A 25,807-nucleotide genomic window follows, 5' to 3' on the forward strand; every position below is an offset into this window, starting at 1 on the left:
TGGACGCGCTGACTCCAGTACTTGAAAGCATCGCATAGCACCATGGCCCGCCCCTCGCTGCCCTTCCACAAGGAAGTCAAGAAAGCATCTCTATTGCAGTGGAATGCCCGTGGTCTCAAATCGAGAATTTCTGATTTTAGACACTACGTTTTCGAAAACCGATTTCCCATACTTGTGATTTGCGAACCGAACGTGCAGAATGTTATACGCATTTCTGGCTATGAGGCATTCATGTCCTCTACCTGTGGTGATGTGAGCAAGGTAATTGTATATATTAGATGTGATCTGACATACGTGTTGCACCCAGTTCCACCTCACGACGACAACCAGTACGTTTGTTTAATTGTGAAAACGAACAAGCTTACGTTCACACTCGTCGCTGTTTACCTTGCTCCTTCACGTGGCTTCGACTCTAAGCGACTGCACGACGTGCTATCAGCGACACCCGACCCTACGATTATCACCGGAGATTTTAATGCTCACCATCCGCTTTGGGGGAGTTTGAAGATGGACTCCAGGGGAAGGAGACTAGCATCCTTTGCCACACAGCACGACCTTTACTGCCTCAACGATGGTAGTCCAACATATTTACGCGGGCTTACATACAGCAGCTGCCTAGACTTGACCCTGGTTTCTCGGCGTCTTGAAAGAAACGTGCAATGGTTTCCAGACATCGAATCCCGTGGAAGCGACCACATTCCGACGTACCTGAAGATCAAGGGACTATCTAAATGCCCCTCCACGACACTCCGGAGAATTGACTGGTCGGCGTTTCGGTCCCACATGGAGGAAGTATGTCAGCAAGGGAACCATTCAAGTCTGGAAAACGAAATTCAAAAAGCCATGCAAGATACTACGCGTGCTTTTCAGCCTTTCCCGAAATACGAAGAATTTGAAGCCGAACTGCAGCGACTACGAGCAGTTCGCCGGCGGGCTGAAAGAAGATACAGGAGAACCAAATCCATCCATGATCTCAGAGAGGCAAGGCGGATGCAAAAGAAGATTCAACGCCGCATCGATGCACTTCAATCTCAAAGATGGAAACGTTTCTGTGAGTCGTTGGATCCACGTCAGCGACTATCCCAGATATGGCGAACTGTGCGTGGACTTCGCGTATCACCGCAACAGCGTCTTCCTTTTAAGTCCCTCGCATTGCAACAAGGTCGCAGCGAAATAGACGTTGCCGAAGAATATTGCTCAAGACTTGCCAGCTCGCAGCCTCAACGCGCCCTTACACCATGTGCCACTCCTGTGCCACGGGATCCCCGCATGGATGTAATGTTTTCGGTGGAGGAGCTTGAAGCGGCACTAGCGACTTGCAGGCGCTCTTCGTCACCTGGGCCGGACGGCGTTACCTATGCGGCGCTCGCCAATCTTGGGCTGAAAGCACGACTCATGCTGCTAAACCTTTACAACGAGTCTTGGCGCAATGGTATGGCTCCACGTGAATGGAAATGCAGCCGCTTGGTTCCGCTTCTCAAACCTGGCAAATCACCGTTAGATTTGTCATCGTACCGCCCCATCGCTCTGGCCAGTTGCATAGGCAAAATAATGGAAAGAATGATTTTGACTCGCCTAGAATGGTACCTGGAAAGTTACAACGTGTACCCAGATGCTATGACTGGCTTCCGGCGTGGGCGCTCATCCATAGATAATGTCATCGATTTGGTCACGTATGTTCAACATCAAAAACGGATGAAACGACTCACTGCGGCATTATTCCTTGACATAAAAGGCGCCTATGATAATATAGCACATTATGCCATTATAGAGGCTCTGATTAAAGCAGGAATCGGTGGCCGCACTTTTCAGTGGCTGTGCAGTTATTTGACCGACAGGCATTTCTTCGTCATGACCGAGGAAGGCGCCACGACTCAACACCAAACGTTCCGTGGAGTACCGCAAGGCGGAGTGTTGAGCCCGACGCCATTCAACCTAGTGCTCGTTGGCCTAGTCAGATGCTTGCCCAACACAGTTCAAGTATCAATCTAACCAGCCGTGGTTGCTCAGTGGCTATGGTGTTAGGCTGCTGAGCACGAGGTCGCGGGATCGAATCCTGGCCACGGCGGCCGCATTTCGATGGGGGCGAAATGCGAAAACACCCGTGTACTTAGATTTAGGTGCACGTTAAAGAACCCCAGGTGGTCAAAATTTCCGGAGTCCCCCGCTACGGCGTGCCTCATAATCAGAAAGTGGTTTTGGCACGTAAAACCCCATATATTATTATTATAAGTATCAATCTATGCCGACGACATCTGCATTTGGGCGTCTGCTGTTACAAGACTGCAGGTACGAGCACGGCTACAAAAGGCAGCTACCTTAACATCACTGTACTTGCGAAAACAGAACTTAGAGCTGTCTTCAGAGAAATGCTGCCTTGTTACTTTCACTCGGAAGGCAATGCAGCGTTATTCAGCAGTTGCAAATGCACGTAAACACCGCTTTTTAGGGGTAATTATCGACCGCGACTTATCATGGAGCCCGCACGTTTCGTACCTAAAGAAGAGGTTGCTGACAATAATACATCTCCTCAAATTTCTCGGCGGGAAGTCATGGGGCACATCGGTGCGATCAATGCTGCAGCTTTATAACGCATTGTTCCTCGGTTTCGCAAGATACAGCCTCCCTGTGCTTGGTAACACCTGCAAAACAAACCTGCGTGTACTCCAGGGACTACAAGCTCAAGCCCTAAGGACGTGTCTCGGTCTTCCGAGGTGTGCGTCTACAGCGGCAACGATTGTCATAGCTCGAGATCACCCAATATCAACGTACTTGGTAACCGACGCTCTCAGAGCGCATATTCGCCACGTTGCCCGACTACCTTCTCACCACCTTGCCGCTCTACCCGCAGAAAGGCCACACGCAACTATCAGTCGTATGATTGTTGCCTCATTGCCATTGAACTACATGCCTGCAGCAAGACCATCCTCACCTTTATGGTGCCTGCACAGACCTGAAGTACGCCTCACCATCCCAGGAATCACTAAAAAGGCTAACATGCCGTCGTTTGCACTGAAGCAGGCCACATTAGAACTTTTACATGAGGTGCACAGTGGCCGCGTACACGTATACATCGATGGCTCAGTCACATCTGCAAGTTCAGCTGCTGCTGTGGTGATACCAACAAGATCCGTCGAAATACAGCTAAAAACGTCGCATGTATCATCAACGACAGCTGCTGAACTGGTAGCCTTGCGTGCGGCTCTTCATTTCATTCAGGAAGAACCACCCCATGCATGGTCAGTCTTCTGCGATTCCAAGGCAGCCCTACAGAGTGTACTCTCAGCACTGCGCCATGGATCACATGAACAGCTCGTCGCAGAGATCAGAGAAGTACACCATCGCATAGTTAACGAAGGACACGATATCATATATCAGTGGTTGCCTAGTCACTGTGGCATACACGGCAATGATCGAGCAGACGCAGCTGCCCGATCTGCCCATGACGGCGTCAGCTGCGTTGCCATTCCTCTTTCGAGAGCCGACGCAGCGAAAAAACTTGCCGTACTGGCAAACGACCTGACATTAGCTCAGTGGAATTCATCCGATTTCACAAGTGCACGACTTCATAGCCTGGACCCTAATTTACAACTCCGTATTCCGCCCGAGCTTCCACGACGCGACTGTACCCTTCTAGTTCGTCTATGGCTTGGAGTAGCATTTTCAAATGCGTACTCCTTTCTTATCGGAATGTCCAACAACCCACTTTGTGACTTCTGCGGGTGCAATGAAACAGTCGCGCACCTTCTTTGTGAGTGCTCTCGTTTCAGCCCGCAAAGAGCGGTCCTCTCAGCCACCCTAGACAAACTGGACAGGCGCCCACTGACAGAGGGCAAGATCCTTGGATGCTGGCCTACGCGAACATCGGCGCGATCGGCTATGAAGGCGCTGCTGCGGTATTTGAAGGACACTGATCTTTCTGACAGATTGTGACTTCACTGTGTGACGCAGGATTGTGCGGTGCACTGCGTAACACTAGGAACGCCCTTGCGGGCTGCGTGACAGTGCCCACAGAAACAGTTTGTGTGTACGTGCGTGTGTGTGTAGTTTTTTTTTTAATCCTTCTCTCTCTCACCTATCGCATCCCCTTGGCCCTCCCCCAGTACAGGGTAGCCAACCGGAGATAATCTCTGGTTAACCTCCCTGTCTTTCCTTTGCCTTTCTCTCTCTCTCTCTCTGATGGCTCTAGGAGTACACAACCCATGGGCAGAGCTGGCGGAAGCGGTGCGAACCTCTCAAATTGAGAGACTTAGCACCACGAGGACAGGAAGAGCCATATTGGCCAAAGTTGGAACAAATCCGGACAGAGGCCCCACCCAAGAGGTGGAAGTAGATAGGGAAGTGAGAGAACATCTGATTATCCCCCACCTGCCAAAAAACATGCACCCGGAACATAGCAAAGACAGGAGGCATAAACGAGCCAAAGCATTAAAAATTAGATTCGGTAATATTTCGGAACATGAGGTGCCCTATGTAGACGCGGCGGGAGGTAGCGGCAGTTTTACGGTGGCAACGGCCGTCAGCGGCCGGGGTATTCCCGTGACCGCTGTCACTCTGTGCGGGCGCAACATAGAAGTTGCCGAGGAAATTGCGATCGCATTAGCTTGCGCTGGAACAGACGCGAAATTTGTGATCAGTGACAGCAAAACTGCCATACAAAATTTTAGCAAGGGAAGGATCTCGTCCTTAGCGGCCAGAATCCTAGGCCAGAGAAAGTTAGACAGAAAAATTCAAATAATTTGGACTCCGGCGCACGAAGCCGTCCCCGGCAACGAGGTGGCCCACGAGGTGGCTCGAGATCTCTACCGCCGAGCCGCTACGGGGCCCCTCGATGACCGAGGGAGCGGAGAGCGCATGCTAAAATATGGGGAGATCACGCAGCATTATAGATTGGCTCGTAGACTGGTATCCCCGCCAGACCCAAAATTAAACAACAGACAAGCAGTCGCGTGGAGACGACTACAAACTTATACGCATCCGCACCCGGTTATGGCGAACCACATGTTCCCCGAAGCCAGGAGCGATAGATGTAATCTTTGTGGGGCGAAAGGAACCCTCGACCACATTATATGGGAATGTCCGTACTCTCCCGGGGGAACGCAGAAAATAGGTAGTAGAGACACCTGGGAGACCCTGCTGCGCAGCTCGGACTCTGAGCTCCAGCTCCGGCTCGTCGAACTGGCTGGAGAGGCTGCGGGGACCCAAGACCTCCCAGCCTGCATCTGAGGCGGCGGCACTCGCCCCCTGACCTGCGTGTCGGGGGGTGGGTAGACCACCTTATCGGTTGGAAAAGAAAGTTTATTCTATCTATCTATCTATCTTCGGAACAATAAAATGCCTTCCTTGAACTGGAATTATGAATAGCCGAAACATCAAGTGCAACGCCGGCTGCTGCCAAGATATCTACAACTCAATGTGCTGCTGCATCTGCAGCCAATTTCGTACAGCGATGTGTGACTGAGCATGACGATGTGTGACCAAGCATGAAAGTTTGGTAACCAATTGTGGGCTTGAAGCCTGTGTCTCTGCAGCACTATGTTTGTGCTAGCCTCAATGGTCAGCTGCTTAGCTGAACTAGTTTCCGCAACCATCATGTACGAGGCGCAAAAAGACAGGCTGCCAGCGTGAGTACTAGACATTTCCGAGTCAAGCATATTTACAGGTATTAACCTGTTATCAACAGCAGATGATAAGCAAGGTTTTTCTATGTGATCCGTGTAATGTTTATTGGGGGCATACCGCATGTGGCAAATTGTAAATTCTAGTGTTACTTTGTTCATGTGCACATCTTTCGTATGATGTAGAAAGCCATAAAAGTACCTTGTGGGGAATTGGCACGGACTGCAGACTTACTTCCTAACCTTGCTTTTCGTAGGTACCCGTGGCATATCATGGGTGTTTCTCGTAGGCGGCAGGGACAGGTCACTGGTGCTCCTCGTAGGCAGCCAAGTCCTGTCACTGGTGTTTTTCTTAGGTAGCAGTGACAGATCATCCGTGCTTCTTGTAGGGAAAAGGGACAGGTCGTTGGTGCGTCGTAAGTTGCTGTTCTCAACTGTTTCACCAAGAGATGTGGTACGTAAGTCTGAATTTGTTGTAAACAACAAAGTACCTTATTCTAAATATATGCGCTGATTTCAGACTACTAGAATAAAATGTGCAAATGCATGCTAGAAAGATGGAGAAACAGTGCCAGTTTACTGAATTATAAAAAAAAATATCGCTAAAAAGCCAAGTACAGCCAAACTTAGTTAATGGTCCGCAAATTTGATGCACCAAGTGTACTTGGCGCATCGAACTGTTAGGTTGAGTTAGGCTAACCCGTCATGCTTCCCTCATAATTGATACATGTGAAGTAAGAGGACAATATTCTGCTTCCTTATATATGGAGTCATATAATATACATAAAGACTGGAAAGTGGTTCGTATTTCCAGCAACAGCATAGCACTAGGACACAGTAGACTGCAACAAACTGTAAAAGAAATTAGCTTATTGCTCACTTGTTGAACAGCAATTAGAAAACTTTGAGGGGAGCCAAAACAGGAGTTCTCACAAACCAAAATTTAGCTAATTTAGAACAGTGAGGCATTTCCAAAGGATATAAATCATCAGGATTTTTTATATTATTGTCAGTTTAACCCGTCTACCACTGCATTCACACTTAAAGGATTAGTCGAAATATTTTTATATCCACACCACATTTTTCTCCAGAATCTTGCAGTTCACAAGCTGCAGTGGCATCTGTGCCATTAACATGCCAGCGCATAGTCCAAGGAGTGCTGCGGGAAAGTAAATTTGATCGTGAGTGATAAAACATCTTTATATTTGACAGCTGTCCAACCTTTTGAGCAACCAGGCCGCGAGGAAGTTGCCAACGTGTAGTGGCCCAGCACACTATGAGCAACTTGGCCTGAAGAAAATTTCGTTTCTGGTTTCATTAAACACCAAAGAAAGCACAAAGAATTGGGCATAAATTTCTACTGCACTAACCATTATTAAATTCTTCCCAAGATCTACTGTGACTTTCTGTATTTGCATCATATGTCTCTTGTCTCTTCACTGCATTAAAGCAAGAAAATGCCAAAATCAGTTACTCGTAAAAAATGCGAGAATATGGAAACCAATAATGCGAGATACCAGCGGGAACTACATACGACGTTGTGACAGCACTTCTGATCGACATTACTGCATTTTCTAAATACCTTGAAGTCACTGTGTACTTTCACAATTTTTACTACAATCCTTTTTATTTTTAAAACGCCTGATGAGAATTTTTGAAGTTCAACATACTTTGTTTTCAGTAACGCCCGACAGACAGTGCCACCTTATCACGTAATCCGCTACGAGTGACTGCTCCCTGCAAAGCTTGGCAGCAGCACGTCGCTGATGTACAGGGTTTTTTTTAATGGGTCTGAACTTTTATGAAAAGGGGAAGACGCTTTCAAGAATTTCCAAGCATCGTCGATATGTTCAGGAGCATGGCGGACATGAAGTGGAAATTAACTGTGAAAGTAGTAGTATTCTTATTTTGTTTGTATTTAGAGAATTTCAACCTATAGCCGAACGACACGCTGGCCCAGCGGTTAAATTTCAGCTATAAATTTCATAATGGGCGCCAAGGGCCTAGTAAGCTTTCCGTTAAGTGCGCCTGTAAACCAAAACTGAGCGCGCAGAGCGCCGATGGCATCCGCCTGTTGCGCCCAGTAAGTATTTATAGCCGATATTTACCCCCTGGGCTAGCTTTCACTAGTTCAGGGCTCCAATTATATCAGCAGAATATGGCCCGCAAATTAAAAAAATGTAAAATGTAAATAAAATTTATGTAATTCGCGAACTAATTATTGTCATTCCACGCCTTCCTAATGTTCCCTATGAAATTCAAGTTATTGGCGATTCTCAGAGAGTCGTATCCCACGTTCTCTTTTTTTTTTTTTTATGGAATGCTGCACCCACAGAAATCACCTTGTAGAAAGAATGCCCGGCGCGCAAAGCTCGAATGTCGCCTGTTATAACGTATGCTGTAAAACAGACATAGGAAACTGTTTTTCTATGTATATACGTATGTATTTATTTGTGCGAAATTGGCTTTATATACTCACCATGATCGACGCTTACAGCTTGGCTGGAGTTCGGCGCATTATAGACATCATTACCAGCTATACAGCCGCTTCCATAGACCCTGTCTAACATTCGATTTATCAGATTATTTCTTCGCACAGAAGGGCATGTACGTACATGCGAGGCAATGGCAGTGTAATGCAGAAGTGTGGTTAGAACGCATGGTACATGTTCCAACTCACTGGCATGGATTGGCGCGTTGGAACAACCATGTGGTACAGTATAGCGAAATATGGAGCGCTGCAGGGGTTTACTCGTACCGTTCCTTAGTACGCAAATAATAATGGGAAAAACGTGCCAAGCGCATTAATGATTCCATTTTGCTTGCTCCCATTCCGCACCTCGCCTGCGGAGAGTGTTTGCTAAAAATGCTCAATCAGTATATCTTTCTTTTGGGCAACACTCATTAAGTGCTTTGGGCGCTTTCTAGGCAACGATGCATTGCACCAACTGGTGAGGAAAATGTTGATACATCAGTCCGCGATTGAGCTCGCTCGATGAATACACCCAACGAAATTCGCACTTGGTAACCACGACAAAGGGGCCTTCCAGATTCCAACCATATAAACCAAAATAGTAATGGTGCTTCTTTTTCTCGCCTCGCGAACAAGCCAGAAGTGCCAGAGGGGCATTATTTTGTCACGAAATAAAGTTAACGTGTGTCAAAAGCGGTCTCCAATCCGTTTATTTGTGAATAAAAACAAACATCAGCAAAAACACTTGCGCTGACATGTGTCGGCTTATCTGGTAATTTAAAATGTTATATACAACCAAATCGCGTGTAGCGACCGAATGTGATCCGGTAGAAAAACGAGGCAGCTTTCTGCAGGACACATGCAGGGCCTGTGAAAAGCGCTAATTGTGTAATATCTGTTCATTCGGGGACTCTACTTTCGGCAAGAATCGATTGCAGGACATTATTTTCTCCCGGGCTACTTCCGTTATGCAGCTCTGCTGGCTCAATGAGTAATTTGCCCTCAGGCAACATTTGCGTCTGATCAGCCGCACACGTGCTTATCAAGCGGATCAACCATGTGTGCACGCAGGCAACTTATCCTGCGCTTTGATGATGTGCAAATTGCGAACTTCCACTCCCTATATGAGGTCTCCGTAAAGTCTCGGATAAAGGCTACATAGAATTTAATGGGTTACGATATAGAGGTTACATGCCGGCAGCAGATCAATGTAACTAATAAACAGCTCCCGTCGCACTCAGTTGCGTCATTGTGACCCTCAGGATGAGCAATATGATGAAAACATCAAAAGGGCGGACGATGTAACCGTTATTTTATTTGTTACTCATGTTTATAGGTAAACTTATAGGTTACCGAGATTAGAGTGTAGGCTGCGATATGTACACCCATAATGAAAACAAAGGAAAAGGCTCGAACGCAACAATTTATCCTGAAAATGGGATGTGTACAACTACCTTGCAACCGCAGTCAACATTTATCGATGCTTCTTAAATAAAAACGGGCATTGAACTATACGTATTGCAACTATGCATTATGATAACCTGCATTTGCAACGCGAAAACAGTCAAGCTCAATACTGGCTTTGTTGTGTACGTCCATCCGTCCGTCCATCCGTCCGCCCTTTGGACGACGACAAAATCACAACCTCCTCAGCTTCACTTCCTCAGCTTAATGCAGAAAAATTAAAGCAGATAAAAAAGGCACAGGACGTTGCTTTAGACAGCACACGCCAGCATATATGCTCCATTCGCTCGTGCATCAATGCTCAGACGCGTCAAACTGGTTTTATAAATATTTCATGACTCACTAAGGAACCAAGTAGCTCTCAGCTTAAAGCCATTCTTGCTATCGACCTCAAAAAAGCTTTTGATTGTGTTAACCACGACGCTATGTTGTAAACGCTCGAAGCTACGGGCTGCGGGACCAAGCTTTACGATTATATCAGGTATTTCCCATGGAGCCACATTTACACGCTACGAGTAGGTGACACCACATCACAATAGTATCCCCATCCGCAGAGAGGTATCCCGCAGGGCTCAACAATCTCACCCATAGTGATCTTTAATCTTGCCATATTTGTGGTACATAGAGCGCTACGAGACATCCACCACGTCAAATATGCGATCTGCGTAGATGACATCGCCATATTGGTAACGATGGGTTCGCCAGGACACATCCAAGAAGCTCTCCAACAGGCAATAAACGGGGTTCATGAGGCTGCTCAGAACATTGGCTTTAGATGTGCGCCGTAAATATCCGAGTTGCTACTGGTTCACCACAAAAGATGGCAACCGCCCACCACAAATCGTAAATGAAGGCGTGCCGATTTCCCAACCAAACTATATTAAAATACTCGGTCTCCATATCCAGAAAGATCGAGGTCCGGCTCCGATGGTGCAGCACCTGCTTAGGCAAGAAGAACCGGTGCTGCACGTGATGCGTATAACGTCTCCAACCGAGCCAGAGCGCTGAAGGAAGAGGATAGGCTGCAACTGCGAAACGCACTACGTTGCGTCTGCGGTACCACCTGCCCTGCACCAATCTCCACCAGCAAGACATCAATCGCCTTGATGCTTTCATCCGAAAAGCGGCAAAGCTGGTCATCGGCATTCCATTTAGTGCCAGCACTAAGCTCTTCCTTGACCTGGGTTCTCGTAACACGGTGGCGGAACTAATTAGTATTCATCGCCGTCGACAAGAACTTCATTTGCAGCACATATGTTCAGGCACATACATCTTACATAGCATCGGTTAACTTCGCCTATTGCGGTCAGGCGCCCAATAAATCCGAAACAATGCGAACTCCTAACCATAGCTCCACCGCCACGCCCTATGAATTGCGAACGAAACAAGAAGTGGCGATGTCAACTGGTTGCCTACTTCAAGAGGTACACAGCAAGGCAACCTAATGGCATCTTCTATTACGCTGATGCTAGCGTTGGGGCACAGAGCTCCGCTATTATAGCAGTCGCGAATAACAACCTCCAAACTATACAGACGGAGGTTCTCCCGGAGACAGATCCGACCTTAGCGGAGCTGACAGCCATTGCAATCACGATCAAACACATGCCCCCCAGCAACTCGGCCTACCCAACAATCATATTTACCAACTCCATGGCAGCATGCAGGAAATTGTTGCGCAATGCGGGTGACGCGTCAGAACGCAATGAGAACCACAATGAGACGGCACACGCAGCGGCGCGAGCGCGAACAAACCGCTCCCCGGCGACAGACCATCCGACGTGGTTCGGAACCAAGGACCGCATCACGGATTACAACGAAATCACGAAGGCCTACCGCCTGGCTCGCAGGACTCTCCCACCCCCGCACCCGAGGCTGAGTCGAGCGGAGGCGGTACTACTGAGACAGCTCCAGACCGGATCGCTACCGAGCCCGAGACTGATGCATCGCATGTACCCCGAGACATATCCGACCGATAAGTGCAGAGTCTGCCGGAGGGAGAAGGCAGATTACACGCACATCTTGTGGGACTGCGTTAAAAATCCAGTAGAAGCAAAATCAAGAACGCTCCCACCGCGGCTCGAGACAGCCGCGAAGAGCTACGACCGAGACGAACAGCTCTGGGCCATCCAGCAGGGCCTCGAGGTGCTCGAAAGGCAGGGACCCAGCGAGCCGGCAACGGCGAGCGGATACCCGCGCCAAGTAACGGCGACTTCGTAGATGACGTAGGCCCTCGTCGGGGTGCGCGAGAGCCCAACTGCAGGCATAAATAAAGTTGGCTCCAATCCAATACAATGCGCAACCATGTCTCGGCCCGCATCTCCACACTTATGCAAGAGCACCAACAGGGTCCTTTAGAAATCTTCTGGATACTTAGTCATGACGGGATGCCGGGAAATGAAAGAGCTAATCAGCTCGCCTGAGAGACTGAACCAGGCGACCGACATTCCGCGACTAGCCCGCTCGACAAGGTGGGCTCCCCTGCTTCTGCGGCCTTATCTGGAGGCAAGACGCAATTCCCCAAGCTAAGCAAAGCGCTCACCCATGAATAGGGTGACGCTGTGGTGAACATCTGAAGACATCCCATATCCTCTGGTCCACGGGACCTACAGATCTTTGCCATAAACCCCATGCCAGATGGCTGACAGAACCCACCAGCGCCGACCACCCTCAGTACCCTGCGGCGTTTGTCAGTGCTAAACTGAAGAATGCCGCAAGCGAGGCTCTGAACTGAGGGCCTTTTCACCATACCCACCCAACATGAAAATAAAGTTGCTGTTTTGCTCTCTCTCCCCCCTTTTTGGTGGTTGCCCATTCTCTTCCTCTTTTCAGATCGCCTTTTTAGCTTAAGTGGCTCATGCCGCCGATGGCCTAGAAGAAAATGCGTCGTCCGGTCCAATGGTACAAAAATTGCCATCATCAGCAATGGCTCATAGCCTCCTAAGCAAGCGAAAAAGCAATGACTCATCCCTCTCGTATTCAAAGGCTACACGCACTCATCAAAGTGAAGCGTACGGTGCATAAATTCATTCGAATCGCGCATGCGACGTACAGAAACACGGAGTCTAGTCCAATGGTACAAAAAAAAGCCACGTGACCTTCTCAATGGCTCATACACCCTTAAAGCAGAGGCTACAAGCGCTCAGCAAAGTGAAACGAACGGCGCATACATTCATTGAAATCACCCATACAACACACAGAATAGCATACGTTTCAATCCCCTGCTGAGAGCATGCAACCTAAAGTCGAAGAGAAATGTCGTTGGCGCGAGTCCAACCACGCTATAGGAGTGCGCGAAGCCACAGCTACGCGTCGAAAAGGAGCAGAAGCCTAACTGCGAAAGCAGCAACGCGACGACGCGAGACGGCGCATTATTAAGTGTGCAGCAGGCTTTCGCATTCACGTGTTACAGGAGTGTAACATGCTGCCGAATTTTTTTGCGTGTTTACTGTGCTAGCAGTTGTCAAATAATGTACACGGCGCCAGCGAACTCAGATCACGAGAGCTGCGCTGTTCTTTACAGCGTTGCGGAATATCATGAGCGTCGGCGAACAGGCGGGGAACAGAGCCGCGAGCCAGAGATACGACGTGGATGAGTCGTTCATCCACGAGATTCTTTTTACAAGATTTGAGCATTGTTGTGCTCAGTGGCAGTGACAAGAACTGCCACTGAGTGGGGGGAACCGAAGGCTCCGCAATCAAGTTGGTGGTTCCGCCCACGACGGGACAGGGAGGTGGTGACTCTCTGCGACATCGCGGGCGCTCTGGACGGCCTGTAGTTGGTTCATGAAATCCAAGCTCTTCAGCAAGGCGTCCCACTTGTATTGAAGGTCGGAGCACGCGTTGTACGGGCAAAGCCAGAACATGTGGTCGAAGGAGCAGCTTGCGTGACCACATTTGGAGCACGATTGCGGGAAGTTGGGGTCTATCTACTTACTTCTGCGAGTCATACGCGGGCTTTTCCTTTCATTTTTTCTTTATTTCGAGGGGGCGGGGGAGTTGTAATTGGGGGTGCGTGTTTACGAAGGCGCTGATTTAAGCAGAAAACTATGGGAATTTGGTTCAAAAATTGAAATCCTCCTTTGGCGCTCCCTTGCTGTGGCGCCTACTGGCATTGAAGTTTTACCGAGCTGCTTGTTACAAAAGGTGAAATGAGAAATGTCTGACGGCCTGTTTGCAGGCAACGTCGCATGACCGTAGTTCCAATGGTGGCACGTTTGTACAAGTGGCAGCACACTGCGCAACATCTCCGTCAACACCGCCCGCGATAGGTGGTTTTTAGGCGCGTCTGTATCGACAAAGTAACAGAAATTATCTCGATGCATGACGAGTACACGTATCGTGATAATTTTGGTTACTTCGGTGCAGCAAGACGAGCTACAACTTGCGCGTTCCTACACCTCTATGTATACAAAGCCCGCTTCCGGTGCTCCAACTTCGCCGCTTGGGCTAGTAGTAAGATGGTCACTTTCCTGTCACTTAGCTGCTTGGCCGAGTACTGCCCACTCGTAGACGTCCAACAGTGCCCCCTTCCGCGCAGTGCATGCTAAACTCGCTGTTTGTTCGCGTCAACTGCGAGGCAGAAGCGGGCAAAATGCCACGTTTTGGGAAAAGACAAGGAAAGCAATATAGCGAGCCGTGGATTCCGTTTAACCGCTCAACTTACCACCAAATTTTTATACCGGTTTGTTTAAGGCAAAAAATGAGTGTCAGCAGTAGATGCGATCGAATCAATATGCTAGCTCATATTCGGAAAATGGTTTAATTTTCATTAAGTAGCATGTCTTGGCAAGTGACCGCACTAACGTAGTAGAGTAGAACTTTGTCTTCTTGCAAAAAGAAATAATAAAGAACAATCTCAAATCCCTCGGTGGGCACTTCTGGTCGTCAAGCAGTGGCGGCGACGGGCGTAAAGCTGGCGGCCTCCAATAAAGGCGTGTCCTTAATTTCAATGGCTTTGAAGCCGTCCACGTCGGTCAGTTCCTTGGAGTTGAATTTGGCAATGATGGCTTTGGGTCCAGCAGTTTTGGGAGTCAGGTAGAAGGTGACCTTCACTTCATCACCCGGGGGAATTTTCCTGCAAGAGAAACATCGTGCAAGAGGTCACAAGGAAGCTAGAAAGTCGGAAGAGGGTCACCGAAAAGAATGGGATCTGCGAGTCCGGTGACCTTGGCTTTAACGTTAGTAATGGACTGCTTTTCCCTCGTTCTCACTTAAAATGAATCTTTATCTCGAGGTTAACTCCGACTTTTCTGTTCTATTACACGTAAAACGCAGAAATTCTCCCATGAGACAACCGCTGGACCAACTTCAAAAAAAAAGAAAATTGTTATTTTTGAAAGAAAACAATTGTAGCAACGGTAGTAAGGAGTATATTTAGGACTTCATACGCTTTAAAAAAATTGCCGAATATTAGCAAGTGTGTAAAAATTGATGCAACAAGTTTACAAATCTGTAGAACTGCACTAAAAACAGATATCGCCGTTCTGCAAACTGCAGCTGTTCAAGTACATGAGCGAACAAATTGGCTATATAAGTTTACAGCGTACGTGAGACTATTACAATGCTTACGAGGGTTTTGCAAAAGTCCTGCTGACAAATTAGTGTTATGCTTGAGAGTGGTGTACATTACATTAAGTTTGGCCGTTTAACATGTATAAATAGGTGCATTTTCATGAATTGTGATGTCGTTGTTTATTGCTGAGTTGAAAACTTCGTACTTGAGTTTTTATTTTTTTATTTAGCAATTTTCTACAATTTAAAAAACTGACGGCCTAATAAAAATCTAGGTCCGTATTCATCAAAAGCTCTTGCGCAAAGATTGATTGCAAGAGCAAATTCTAACCAGTCGTCATGGTGGGCATATTATTAGCGAAAGACAGCCGGTCCATGGAAACTGTTACGAACAAAAAGCTTTTTGAATTCGTCCCCTGGGCCCGCCCGTATTAGCAAAAAGCTTCTTGCGCTAGAACTGGTCGCAAGAGCGGCTACCAGCCAATCGGGATGTTGAAGATATAATCAGCGAAAAGCGCCGGCCAATAGCAAACAGCTTTTACGAGCAAAAAGCTTTGTGAATTAGGCCCCTGCCATCCTAGTGTCCCTAGAGTTCAACATTTTATTTTAAATGCAACAAAGCTTATCAAACTCGATGCACTTGATGCCGAACATTGTGATTTCTTCGTTCATGCGTATTTTTATAGAAACTACCGAGCTAAAAAAATTAGCTTGAGTGGTCTTATTAGCATGACGATTAGCTTGACCACTGTGAGGGGATTTCTTGTGCGACTATACGAACTGAGGACGTGTATCATCCCGCGCGTTAAGGGTGTCTTGCTTTGCAATAACGCCACATCGCTTCCTTTGCGTCACTTGGAGTTTCCAGCTACCAGTATTAAAGCGCGTGCTGCTGTAACCATTATTTCCCGAATGTTTTGCCTGTACTTCACTGCGGTCATTCCTCAAGTTATAACACCCTTAGAGCATGCCCTTGAATACGCTGTATTGGCAAGGGAAAGCGCTCCTAATTTGGACTATCTCAAGTGCATGAGTTGCTAGAGCAACTGTTCAATGAATGTGCGGACATATAGAGCAAGTAATGAAAAGAAATGCATTATTTGATGCTTACGATGATAAACTAATTAAAATCTGGGGTTTTACGTGCCAAAACCACGTTATGATTGTGAGGCAAGCCGTAGTGGAGGACTCCGAATTAATTTTGACCACCTGGGGTTCTTTAGTGTGCACCCAATGCACGGTACACGGTCGTTTTTGCGCTTCGGCTCCATCTAAATGTGGCCGATGCGGCTAGGAATCGAACCCATGACTTCGTGCATAGCAGCGAAACATCATGGCCGCTAAGCCACTACGGCGGGTGCTCCTGAGCTAAAGCTTCCTCTTAAGCGACAACGTACAAAATGCTTTTTTAAATGGTGTACTTAAAGAACGTATACTTAGAAAACAAGGTGTATAAAAGTTACTCGAAAAAAATGTAGGTTCATTACCTACACAGGCAGACATCTCGTACGAAAGAAGCGAGAGTACAAATCACTAATTTAACTAAGTGCATCAATTACCTTCCTAATTACGAACTTTACAGCGGATGTTTATGTTAGTAAGTTGAAGGGAAGAACGACATGCCCGCCACCATGTCATTCGTTCAATTTACCTCGTTACGCACGGCTCGCTGTCCAACCCATCTTTTTTTTTTTTTTATGCAGAAGGGTGGCATAAAATCAAGCTGCCTTGGTGATTCCTTCTTTCCACGAGGTGCCATTCCAATTGCCACCTTGCGCACTGCCGATCATCAACACGTATAGTCACTTCAGCAGCAGGAGTAAGGCGGGCTGCTTTTTAACGTGCGGTTCTGCCACACAAAGCAGCGTGAGGTGTCGGAACGCTGAGTTGTTAGCTGAAATTTCAGACTGCCTCTGGGAGACTGAGATTTCAGCTAAGAGAAACTCTGGCTGTAAGAATTGGGCCTTGGGCAGTCTCAGATGGCAGAAGCTACAATTCTTGCAAACCAATGGAAAGCATCCCTGCGAGTACAGAGAAGTGGTTCTTAAAGGGCCCCTGAAACGGTTCGGACAACTCTTGTAGGCGCATAGGGTACAGCTTAAGTAGAACATTCGCACCACAATTTAAGTGAAGCGTTACGTATTAATAGAGTTACAAGCAATTAGAAGTTACCCTCCTCCCTAGCCATGCCTTTCCTCCTCAACTCGCTCGCCGAGCGAGCGGCGCTAAGCTCCGCCTTCACTGGTCCTGCGTCACGATGCAACGTCACATCATCCACTTCCGGTTGTTGGAGCACGCCTCCTCCCGCGCGAGACCTCTCCGCTGGCCGCTTGGCCGTCGACCGAGAGCCATCGAAGCAGCGTGCGTTGCGAGCATTCTGTCGTAGCGCCGAAGGTGGCCGGTATTCCGGTAACCACAGGCAAGCTGGTCATTTCGGCAAATGACTGGAGGCATAAACTCAAGCTGATGAAGGAACTTCAGAGTAGACGTACGTGAGCAGCCTGATCGGTCTGCACGGTCCAGACACTTGTTGGCGCAGCGCTTAACCAGTCAAACGAAGCGCTAATATTGCTCTAACCAAGTGTAAAACATTTTAAACATTTATAAGAACAACGTGTTGATGATTACACTCCTGCGAAAAATACACACCAGCAGCAAAGAAGAATGCACTTCGTTGCTGCTACTGTGTATGGTTGAGCTCTGTGCCACCAGGTGGCTGCACCGTGCAGTTCATTCACATTTACCTTTCTGCTCATCTCATGGCTCATCCCGGCACAGTCAAGCGGCCAGACCCTGTCCCCTTGCGCTTGTGTTTGCCCTAATACCGGACTTGCGAAACGCTATTGCGTTAGTAATCTTCCGCTGTAAAGTGACGGCCACAAACGCGCAAACCCTGGCGCCCATCGGATAACCGCAGTCCGATGCGCAGCAGCCAGTTCGCTCGTATGCTGCCTTGCAGAGGGACACGATTTCGCAACTTCACATCTTTCCAGTCGCTACGTCTGCAGCCCACAACGCAACAAGGGTGATTCATCGTGCTCACGAAAAGACTGATCGACACTGACGGCGGAGCTTTCGTCAAAGACTGCGCACGTTGTAACACAAGCAGACGACACTTGCTGTGTGCCGGAAGTGCTCAAGTGTACTAAAAAACTATTCTTGTGTATTCTCTTTAAGTTATTTTCTCTTTACAAAGACAAAGTAACTAACATTCCAACTATTACGAGCATCATTTGTTCACCATAAAGTTGGAAAAATTATCGACCACGCGCCCTGGTCAGCCAATCAGATAGCTCGCGCATGTGACGTCATATGGGTTATTTGCATCATATGGGTAGGGGCGGCTTAAAATTCCACCGAGCAGTGCGCTGCGATCGACAGCGATGTGCACTTTTAAAACCTTATAATAAATTACACGCTTTACGCAGAGCACTTAGATGTGTCAATTAATGATCAGAAGGACCTACTCTAACGACTCAGTACGTTTGTAGAAAATCGCCAAAATCGTTTCAGGGTCCCTTTAACAAGGGGGAAAAGTTGGCGCTATCTTCTGCATCCTTGAGGGAGCACGGATCTGCGAGGAAGTCTCATAGGTAGCGGTACGACATCTTTCGTGGCCGAGTCTCAAGTTACCAAGTCTGCTACTACAGGTGACAACCTATGGCACAATTCTAATACTATAGTCTTATTTTTCTTTGTATAATTTCTGCCTTCAACGATGAAGATACGAAGGGACGTTCTGGCGAAGCCTTGTTGCCTTTAGAATTTTTGTTCTGGTATAGTGGACTAGAAGCTCTTAGATGCGTTCTACTTCCCAATTGTGTTCCGTAGTCTACTTACTGCTTGACGGCCAGCCTCAGCGGTTCCGTAAGCCCCGGTCCCTCGATGAGGAAAAATCCTTTGGTCAACGACTTTGGAAGTGGATTCCTGAACCAGGCCTTGACAGCCAGTGGTTTCTTTACGATCGCATCACCATCGGCCTGCAAGTCACACAGGTTGTAAGCATATATACTTTCATTTTCATGCAGGGCAAATTTCCCGCTGGGTAACTGCGTGAAAGCAGATTGGTCCTGATGTTTGGAGGACATATGACTTATGCATAGAGTTATAAATTGTCAAAATTTCTGAGCGCGGTCGAAGTAGCGCACACTTGCGCATGCTCTTCGTAGCGGAATCCTCGCAATGAGACCAAACCAGGGCTACGACACGGTTTAGTCTGATGGCGACCGGCTGCGTACATTTCGTTATCATACAGGGCTCACACTGCTCATCGAAGCTGCGTGCATGCCGAAAAAATCAAAGAGCATCGTAAGATTTAATTCTAAGCGGCCTCAAACTTTCGCACGGGCGGCAAAGAGTGGCTCTCGACGGGTCAACTGCATAGTTGGCGACATTCATGCTGGCAAGCTTCTTTCTTTTTCAATTTCTGCAGGCGCCTGCTCTCATCACATAACCCGCGCTCCAGCCGGCCTAATATATTAAGCCGGTTTGCATATACTGTTCAAATCTACGAACTGGGAGATGTGTGAATGTGGAGTCGCACGAATTCTTTTTTTCTAAGAACGGTTTCATCGTCTATTATCTTCGCTCTCACTTCCGTTGTAACACATGACCGAGGCTTGTTCACGCTAGCCCTACTTTTTGCAAAAACGAGCTACATATTTCGCCCCGGAGCGCAGTCCGTTGTCAAGCTCCCTGAATTTTAATGAGGGGGTTTTACAACTAAAGTAAAGCCGAGGCTATTACAAGCGCCGTAGGGAAATGGTCTCATTATTTATTACCACTTAGGCCTGCCGCCTTGCTGCGATAAAGTACTGACCTCAATTTTGACGTCGGGCATGCGCACCCTGAAGTCGTCCTGCGCAAAGTAGTCAAACTTTGTCTCCTTGATGGTGGCCAGTGTGGCAATGTTGAACATGGCTTGGTCCAGCAGCACCTTTTCGTACTCTGGGTACGTCACCTCCATGGATACTTCCTCTCCTGCACAGATTGCAAACAGCCACTACACTTAAGGTGGGAAAATCAGCAGGAACAGAAAGACATTCGCTCCTTCGCGCCGCAGTGGTACTTCATTACGTCCGTCAGAGTTGCGATATAATCTACACAGGCATACACCCTGGCATATGAACTAGGCATACCAAGCGAACGCAAAATGAGCACAAAATGAACATCACGAACAATATATTGCTGTTTTATATGCGCTGTGAGGCATTCACATGCCAACAAACGAGCTAAATCACTAACTTCTTCGCCGGTTCCACGTTTTTACTACAATTCAAAAGACTTTGAGTTGGAAGGCTTTTTTTCTCTGCTGATCGGTCGTCGTGCAGTCAAGAGTAAAATTAAGTAAATAAAAACACCCGGCTGAGATACGTGAATAATGAGACTGCTGAACTCAAGGCAGAGCGAGAGTGTTGCCAGAAAGCTAACTACCGCGGAAAAAAAAATCAAACAGTTCGTTACTCCACTCTGGAGCTCAAGCGCTGCAAGGTCATGCGTTTCGCATGTGCTGTCTTTCACCACTGCAACCGCCTACTATTTGTCGCTTTATTTCTGCCAATGGCTCAACAATAGAAAGACGTCATTGCAATGTTATTTTATTGCATTATAGCTTAGTGACAGCACAGACAGCATCGTTAGGGGAAGCACAACGCAACAAAAACTGTCTAGTTTGCCATCAGTGTCTCAACACCTTCGCATATTTAACGCATCTCTGTACTTAACAGCCTGAAAAGCATTACCGCCCCATTTCCGCCTCAGTTCTTGTGCTGCTCGTACATGCGTGGTACTGCCGGCGACAGCAGCACGTGGCTCTTGGCTGGGCCATTACGTCAAAGCGATAGCTGAGGAAAATTCAGTAAAGTTAGATTGATAGATTACGCTCAACGAATAGTAAACAGATGAGTCTTACAATGGGCTGAGGCGTGGCGCTCCAGACAGAACGCAACAACGGAAGACGAGTGGCGGTGCCAGCTTCGCACCAGCTTCTCATGACGCTATTTATTTTGAAGGCTAGCTTCCGCTTGTAACTAGCTGTTTATCGCTAGTTAAACCGCCGTGCGGCAGCGTGCAAATACTAAAATTAGAATTTTTCGACAGCTTTTACAGCATAAAAGCAATCCATAGATAACAATACACAGTTGAATGCGTGACGTCACATTGACGTTGCTAGCGCCACAGATTTAGGCGCGGAATCGTAAGTGTCTCGTTCATTTTTCCATTTTTTTTCCTGATAGTTAACCCTCTTCCACCAGAGGAAGTTCGTTAGGGTTTTAGAAGACTACCATTACAGTATCAACTGACCTGCATGGTGGTTCTCTGTAGTGCCTCTTAGTCTAATCACCCAATACATTTTGGGCGATATTTCGTCCATAAGTTGATTCATTGTTTGACAGGCGTTGTGCCCCATAAATATATTAAGAATCTATGAAAACTACGGACGGAGTGAGCAAAGTCGCGGCAGTCAGGCACAGATGCAGGCAACGTTCCGGCCCCTTGTGTAAGGCATTACACACGGCTTGCAGCGGAAGCTATGTCATTGCGGAGACGCCTCGGGTGCTCGTGGGATTGTTCAAAATTGCTCAATATTGCGCCACAATTACATCACGAATGAAATGTTCGGAGCACGTGACGTGGTGGGAGCAAAGCCCAGCGCCTAAGCAGTTCGAACGCAACGGTTGCAAAGGACGTCAGTGAACCGCACGGCGACGAAACTCCAAGCGAGAGAGAGAGAAAGCGTTATATAGCACGGCCCCACAGGGGGACAATGGCTACCCCAACCATACGCCGAATAAGAGCGTGCGTGCGCCATTGCAGAAGAAGAGCCGACAGTGGTTGGGCGATGGGCAGGAAAGAGGCGTTGGACTAATCATATATACAGCGTCCCAGCTGACGTTAAGAGCTGTTCAACGAAAAAAAGTAAGATTTAAAAATCACGGTGCAAGATACAGTTTTCAGACCTACTATCGTCAGACTTCTGACGACCGAACGCCGTAGGTAATATAATTGTATCTTGTACCATGTTCTTTAAATCTATATTTCGCTGAACAGCTTGACTAACGTTAACTGGGACACACGGTATAATGAAGAAATGAAACAAGCAGAGGTGGAGGGAATGCTCACTCGAGTTTGGCTTGATGGTGACATCGAACTGACCGCTCTTGACCAGTTTCCTCTTGTTGCCCGTGTAGTGGGTGCTCTCGACGCGCATGACGACGTGTGCCGAGTACTCTTTGGTCGGGTTCTTGTTCCTGGCGCTGAGCCTCACCTGCACGGGATGGCAGGTGCACGTGGAGTAGTTCACTGTTCGTATTTGACGCATTAGATCACGGCAATAAGATATTATTATACGTTACTGACTTATTATATCATGGTGCTTCCATCGTGCAAAACGACGGAAGCACAAGCGAGTTTCGGCCAGCCACTACTCAGTAACCTCGCCGCCCACAACAGGTTTGAGGAGTAAAGATGTTTGCGCAGTCTCCCTCAGTACGATGTCTTTTGTTCTTTTTCATTTAGTATTAGGTGCACTCTAACAGGTGCTGTTAAGTATTTTTAATAGATTAATAAATTTATTAAACCATGCGCTGGAATGGAAAGCGAAATCGCCCGCAGTTCGGGCCTGGCTAAGGGTCTGGTGCACGCACGTGCAGCTTTCTTGTCGTACTTTAGTGGCTTCGTTCTCTACGTACAAAAAAGAGAGGACATAGGAGAATTTTTTTCTTTCCTGTATCACACTACAGCATCTGTCAACGTAAAAACTGCCCCAAATGTTACAAAATAAGATTAATCGACGTTTACGATACTCCGTAATGCGAAATTTGGCACAGCTTATACGCGTTTTCATTTCGCGATATATTGGCTGGCACGGACAATCTGTCCCTTGCGCGACGTTGCAAACGGAGCGAAGTGTGGCGCGACTGCTTCGCTATCAGGGAGATCGCGAGAGGTAGCGCGTGGGTGACGCGTGGGCGCAATTCATAACAGCCGCCGCAGACAGACCTCCGCTCATACAGCGCTTTGTTTCCATATATGGTATCGGTGGACGTCATCGGTGAACAGACTCTGGCGCCATCTCGTAGCGGTCGTCGCCGCAGAACCCGTCTTGCGCGGCACTACGCTTTTCAGAAGGGTTGAAATCTGGGCCAGTTGGTACATACTTGAACGAGAAAACCAGTCAACCAGTCAGTTTTTGACTGGTTTTCTCGTTCAACTACGCTTTTTTTCTCACGCTTTGGCCACACCATCCTCCTCCACTTTCCTCCTCGCACTCTCTTCATTATCGCCGTCTTTCATCCCCAGCTGTGCTCCGCGTTCACTCTTTCATCCTTCACTGTGCTCGTTCGCTCGGTTACGCCGAGAGACGCCGACGCTCAACGCAGAAACGGATGCCTAAGAGCTGCGCTCTAAAACACACACGCACACAAATACGAAGAGCACACACGCACACAACGAGCACAGTGGGTCATAAAGTGTGTGGTGTTCGTAATGCTTGGTACAGTTTTCACGACGTCGTGCCAACATAGCCTCGTTCTTCCCTCTACTGAGGCATCCGTCAGAAGAATTTTGACTAAATAGAGTGAATAGAGTCACTATTTGCGCCCAGGTTGTTACATTGCGAAACCTTTAAGGCAAGTTTGCGTTCAGCAATGAAACAACCACCGCAATTCTGACCCGGGTAGCTTCAATTTTGCAGCATCTCCTTTCGAACAGAGTCGCGGCTGTCGATCCTGTCAGGTATGTGGGGAACACTCCAATGCTCTTCACACCTACTGGTGCCTTCATATTACCTCTTCCCGCTCCATACCTGCCAACTCTCCCGATTTTTCCATGAAGCTTACGAAATTATAAATTGAAAATTTTGTCGTCAGGTTATACGAAAAATAGATACTGTTCGCTAAAAAAAATTGGTTTAGAAGCATTGAAGGATAGGGCGGCGCAAGATATATTTAAAATGCACTCAAGAAAGGCAAGATCATCGCTAATTAACTACACATTTATCTCACAAGAAGTGTGCCCTCAGGGAAAAAATTTAAAAACAATTCGTGCCGTACCCCCGCCCCCTTTTCTTCATTCCCGCGGGACTTTTACGAATTTTGAAGTTCACAGGTAGACAGGTATGATATTGCCCTCCTTCAAGTGCCTTCATTGGAAAAGCTGGACAACCCCGTGATAGGATGCCTAAACCTTGCTCTGCAATCGATGTCCGCACATTATTTTCGTCCAGGGTACAACTAGCCGTCCCCACCACCAGTAACTTGCTGATCGTAGACACCATATCTTGGATGGCGACAACAGACAATTTCTTTTTCAAAGAAGCATTATCTCTCTCTCTCTCTCTCCGATGCGACTTCTCTACTCCTGTTATCTATACACTATGTAATGCATTAGACAAAAAAAAAGGTCGGCTTGTTAGTTGTTACCATTATATATCATTTCTTCACCACCATCGAAACTGACCGGTCAGCAGAAGTACGCGCACAAGATAGATGCTAGACTTGTTTGTCCAACGTTCATCTTTCCCCTTTGCGGTCACATTTCACGTTGGCGAATCGCGGCGTTTATCTGCCGAGTACGCGTTGTGACCTCCCATCCGGCGACAAGCTCCGGCGACATTGACGTTCGGATGCGACCACCACAGGCTCGCGCCCTGCAGTCCTCCTGCCTTTGTTTCCTTAGTGTTTTGTTTCAGCGAGCATAACATCTGTTTTCGTGTTTTTTTGGTTGCATCTGAGTACATTGTGGAGGTCTGCCAGTGGAGAAGTTTAAACCGCGTCTAACAACCAAGGTTTGGGTATGGGCTAGTTGGTATTTCATTGTTTCAAACATCATTTACAGCGCATACAAGGACAAGGGACCAAAAGAGTTCTTTTGATCCCTTGTCATTGTATGCGCTGTAAGTGATGTTTGAAACTAACAACCAACAAGTGCATTTCGCCGTCCCTTTTCACCATGCAAAATGTTATTGTCGAATGAGCCGAAGTGTCCAGCGTGCGTCGAAAAACGCAAAGACGTTTACTATGTTTAGTATGCAATCAACAGGGGAGAAAACAGGTAGGCTTCACCTCAGAAATACTCCACGGGAAAGCATGCTACAGACAAGCTGTCGCGCACTGCTCGTTTCTTTTTACATCTCTTCACACAATAGAAAGCTTTTTACTTGAAAACTTTCGGGAGAGTTATATAGTGACAAGAACAAAAAAATCAAGAAGGACCACGAACAATGCCACTTGCGTTCGCATTAAAAAAATAGTATTCTAAGCATTGCTTAGAATATTGGCTATTGCTATTATGCCATTGCCTATTATGCCATTGCTTCCCTCGTCGAAGTTTCATGTTACGTCCCGCAAATCACGAAGCTGGTCCGTATAAGCATCTCCACGATGGGCTACTGTTGCGCGCAGCGTACCGTGAACTGGGAGCCGATGACGATGTCGTCCAGAAGCTCGAAGTCGAACGTGACGTCTTCCAATTCATCGTTCAGGTAGTAGCGGGAGTAGGCGTGGTTGCACTTGCGCAGGGCCTTCAGCATCGCGTCGCGTTCCTCTTGTGTGTCTGCGCCCGCCAGAGACACACACTACGTTAGGACCGAAGGAAGTACGCTGGCGTGCTCCGGCCTAGAGCATTCTCTATGTTCATTGGTGTTTAATGTGCACATAGATGGCAATGCGTGGCTGTTTTCCCATGCGACCCCGACAAAACGCGACCAACTTAGGCTCGGATCGAAGTAGCAGCTTCCTTC

At 47.6% G+C, this 25,807-nt stretch overlaps 1 protein-coding gene across 1 annotated transcript in view; it reads right to left on the reverse strand.

Moving 5' to 3' along the window:
- Positions 1-14,295: 14,295 nt before the first annotated feature.
- LOC126546225 (annulin-like) overlaps positions 14,296-25,807 on the reverse strand; it is a 74,702-nt gene continuing 63,190 nt past the window's right edge. The window contains exons 13-17 of the mRNA XM_055062173.2: positions 25,475-25,620; positions 22,189-22,333; positions 19,886-20,046; positions 18,907-19,046; positions 14,296-14,629 (exon numbers count right to left, since the gene is read on the reverse strand). Coding sequence (XP_054918148.2) covers positions 14,440-14,629; positions 18,907-19,046; positions 19,886-20,046; positions 22,189-22,333; positions 25,475-25,620 — 782 coding nt within the window. The 3' untranslated portion in view covers positions 14,296-14,439. The remainder of the gene's footprint in view (positions 14,630-18,906; positions 19,047-19,885; positions 20,047-22,188; positions 22,334-25,474; positions 25,621-25,807) is intronic.

This window comes from Dermacentor andersoni, chromosome 1, assembly GCF_023375885.2.
Source record: "Dermacentor andersoni chromosome 1, qqDerAnde1_hic_scaffold, whole genome shotgun sequence".
Classification (NCBI taxonomy): Eukaryota; Metazoa; Arthropoda; class Arachnida; order Ixodida; family Ixodidae; genus Dermacentor; species Dermacentor andersoni.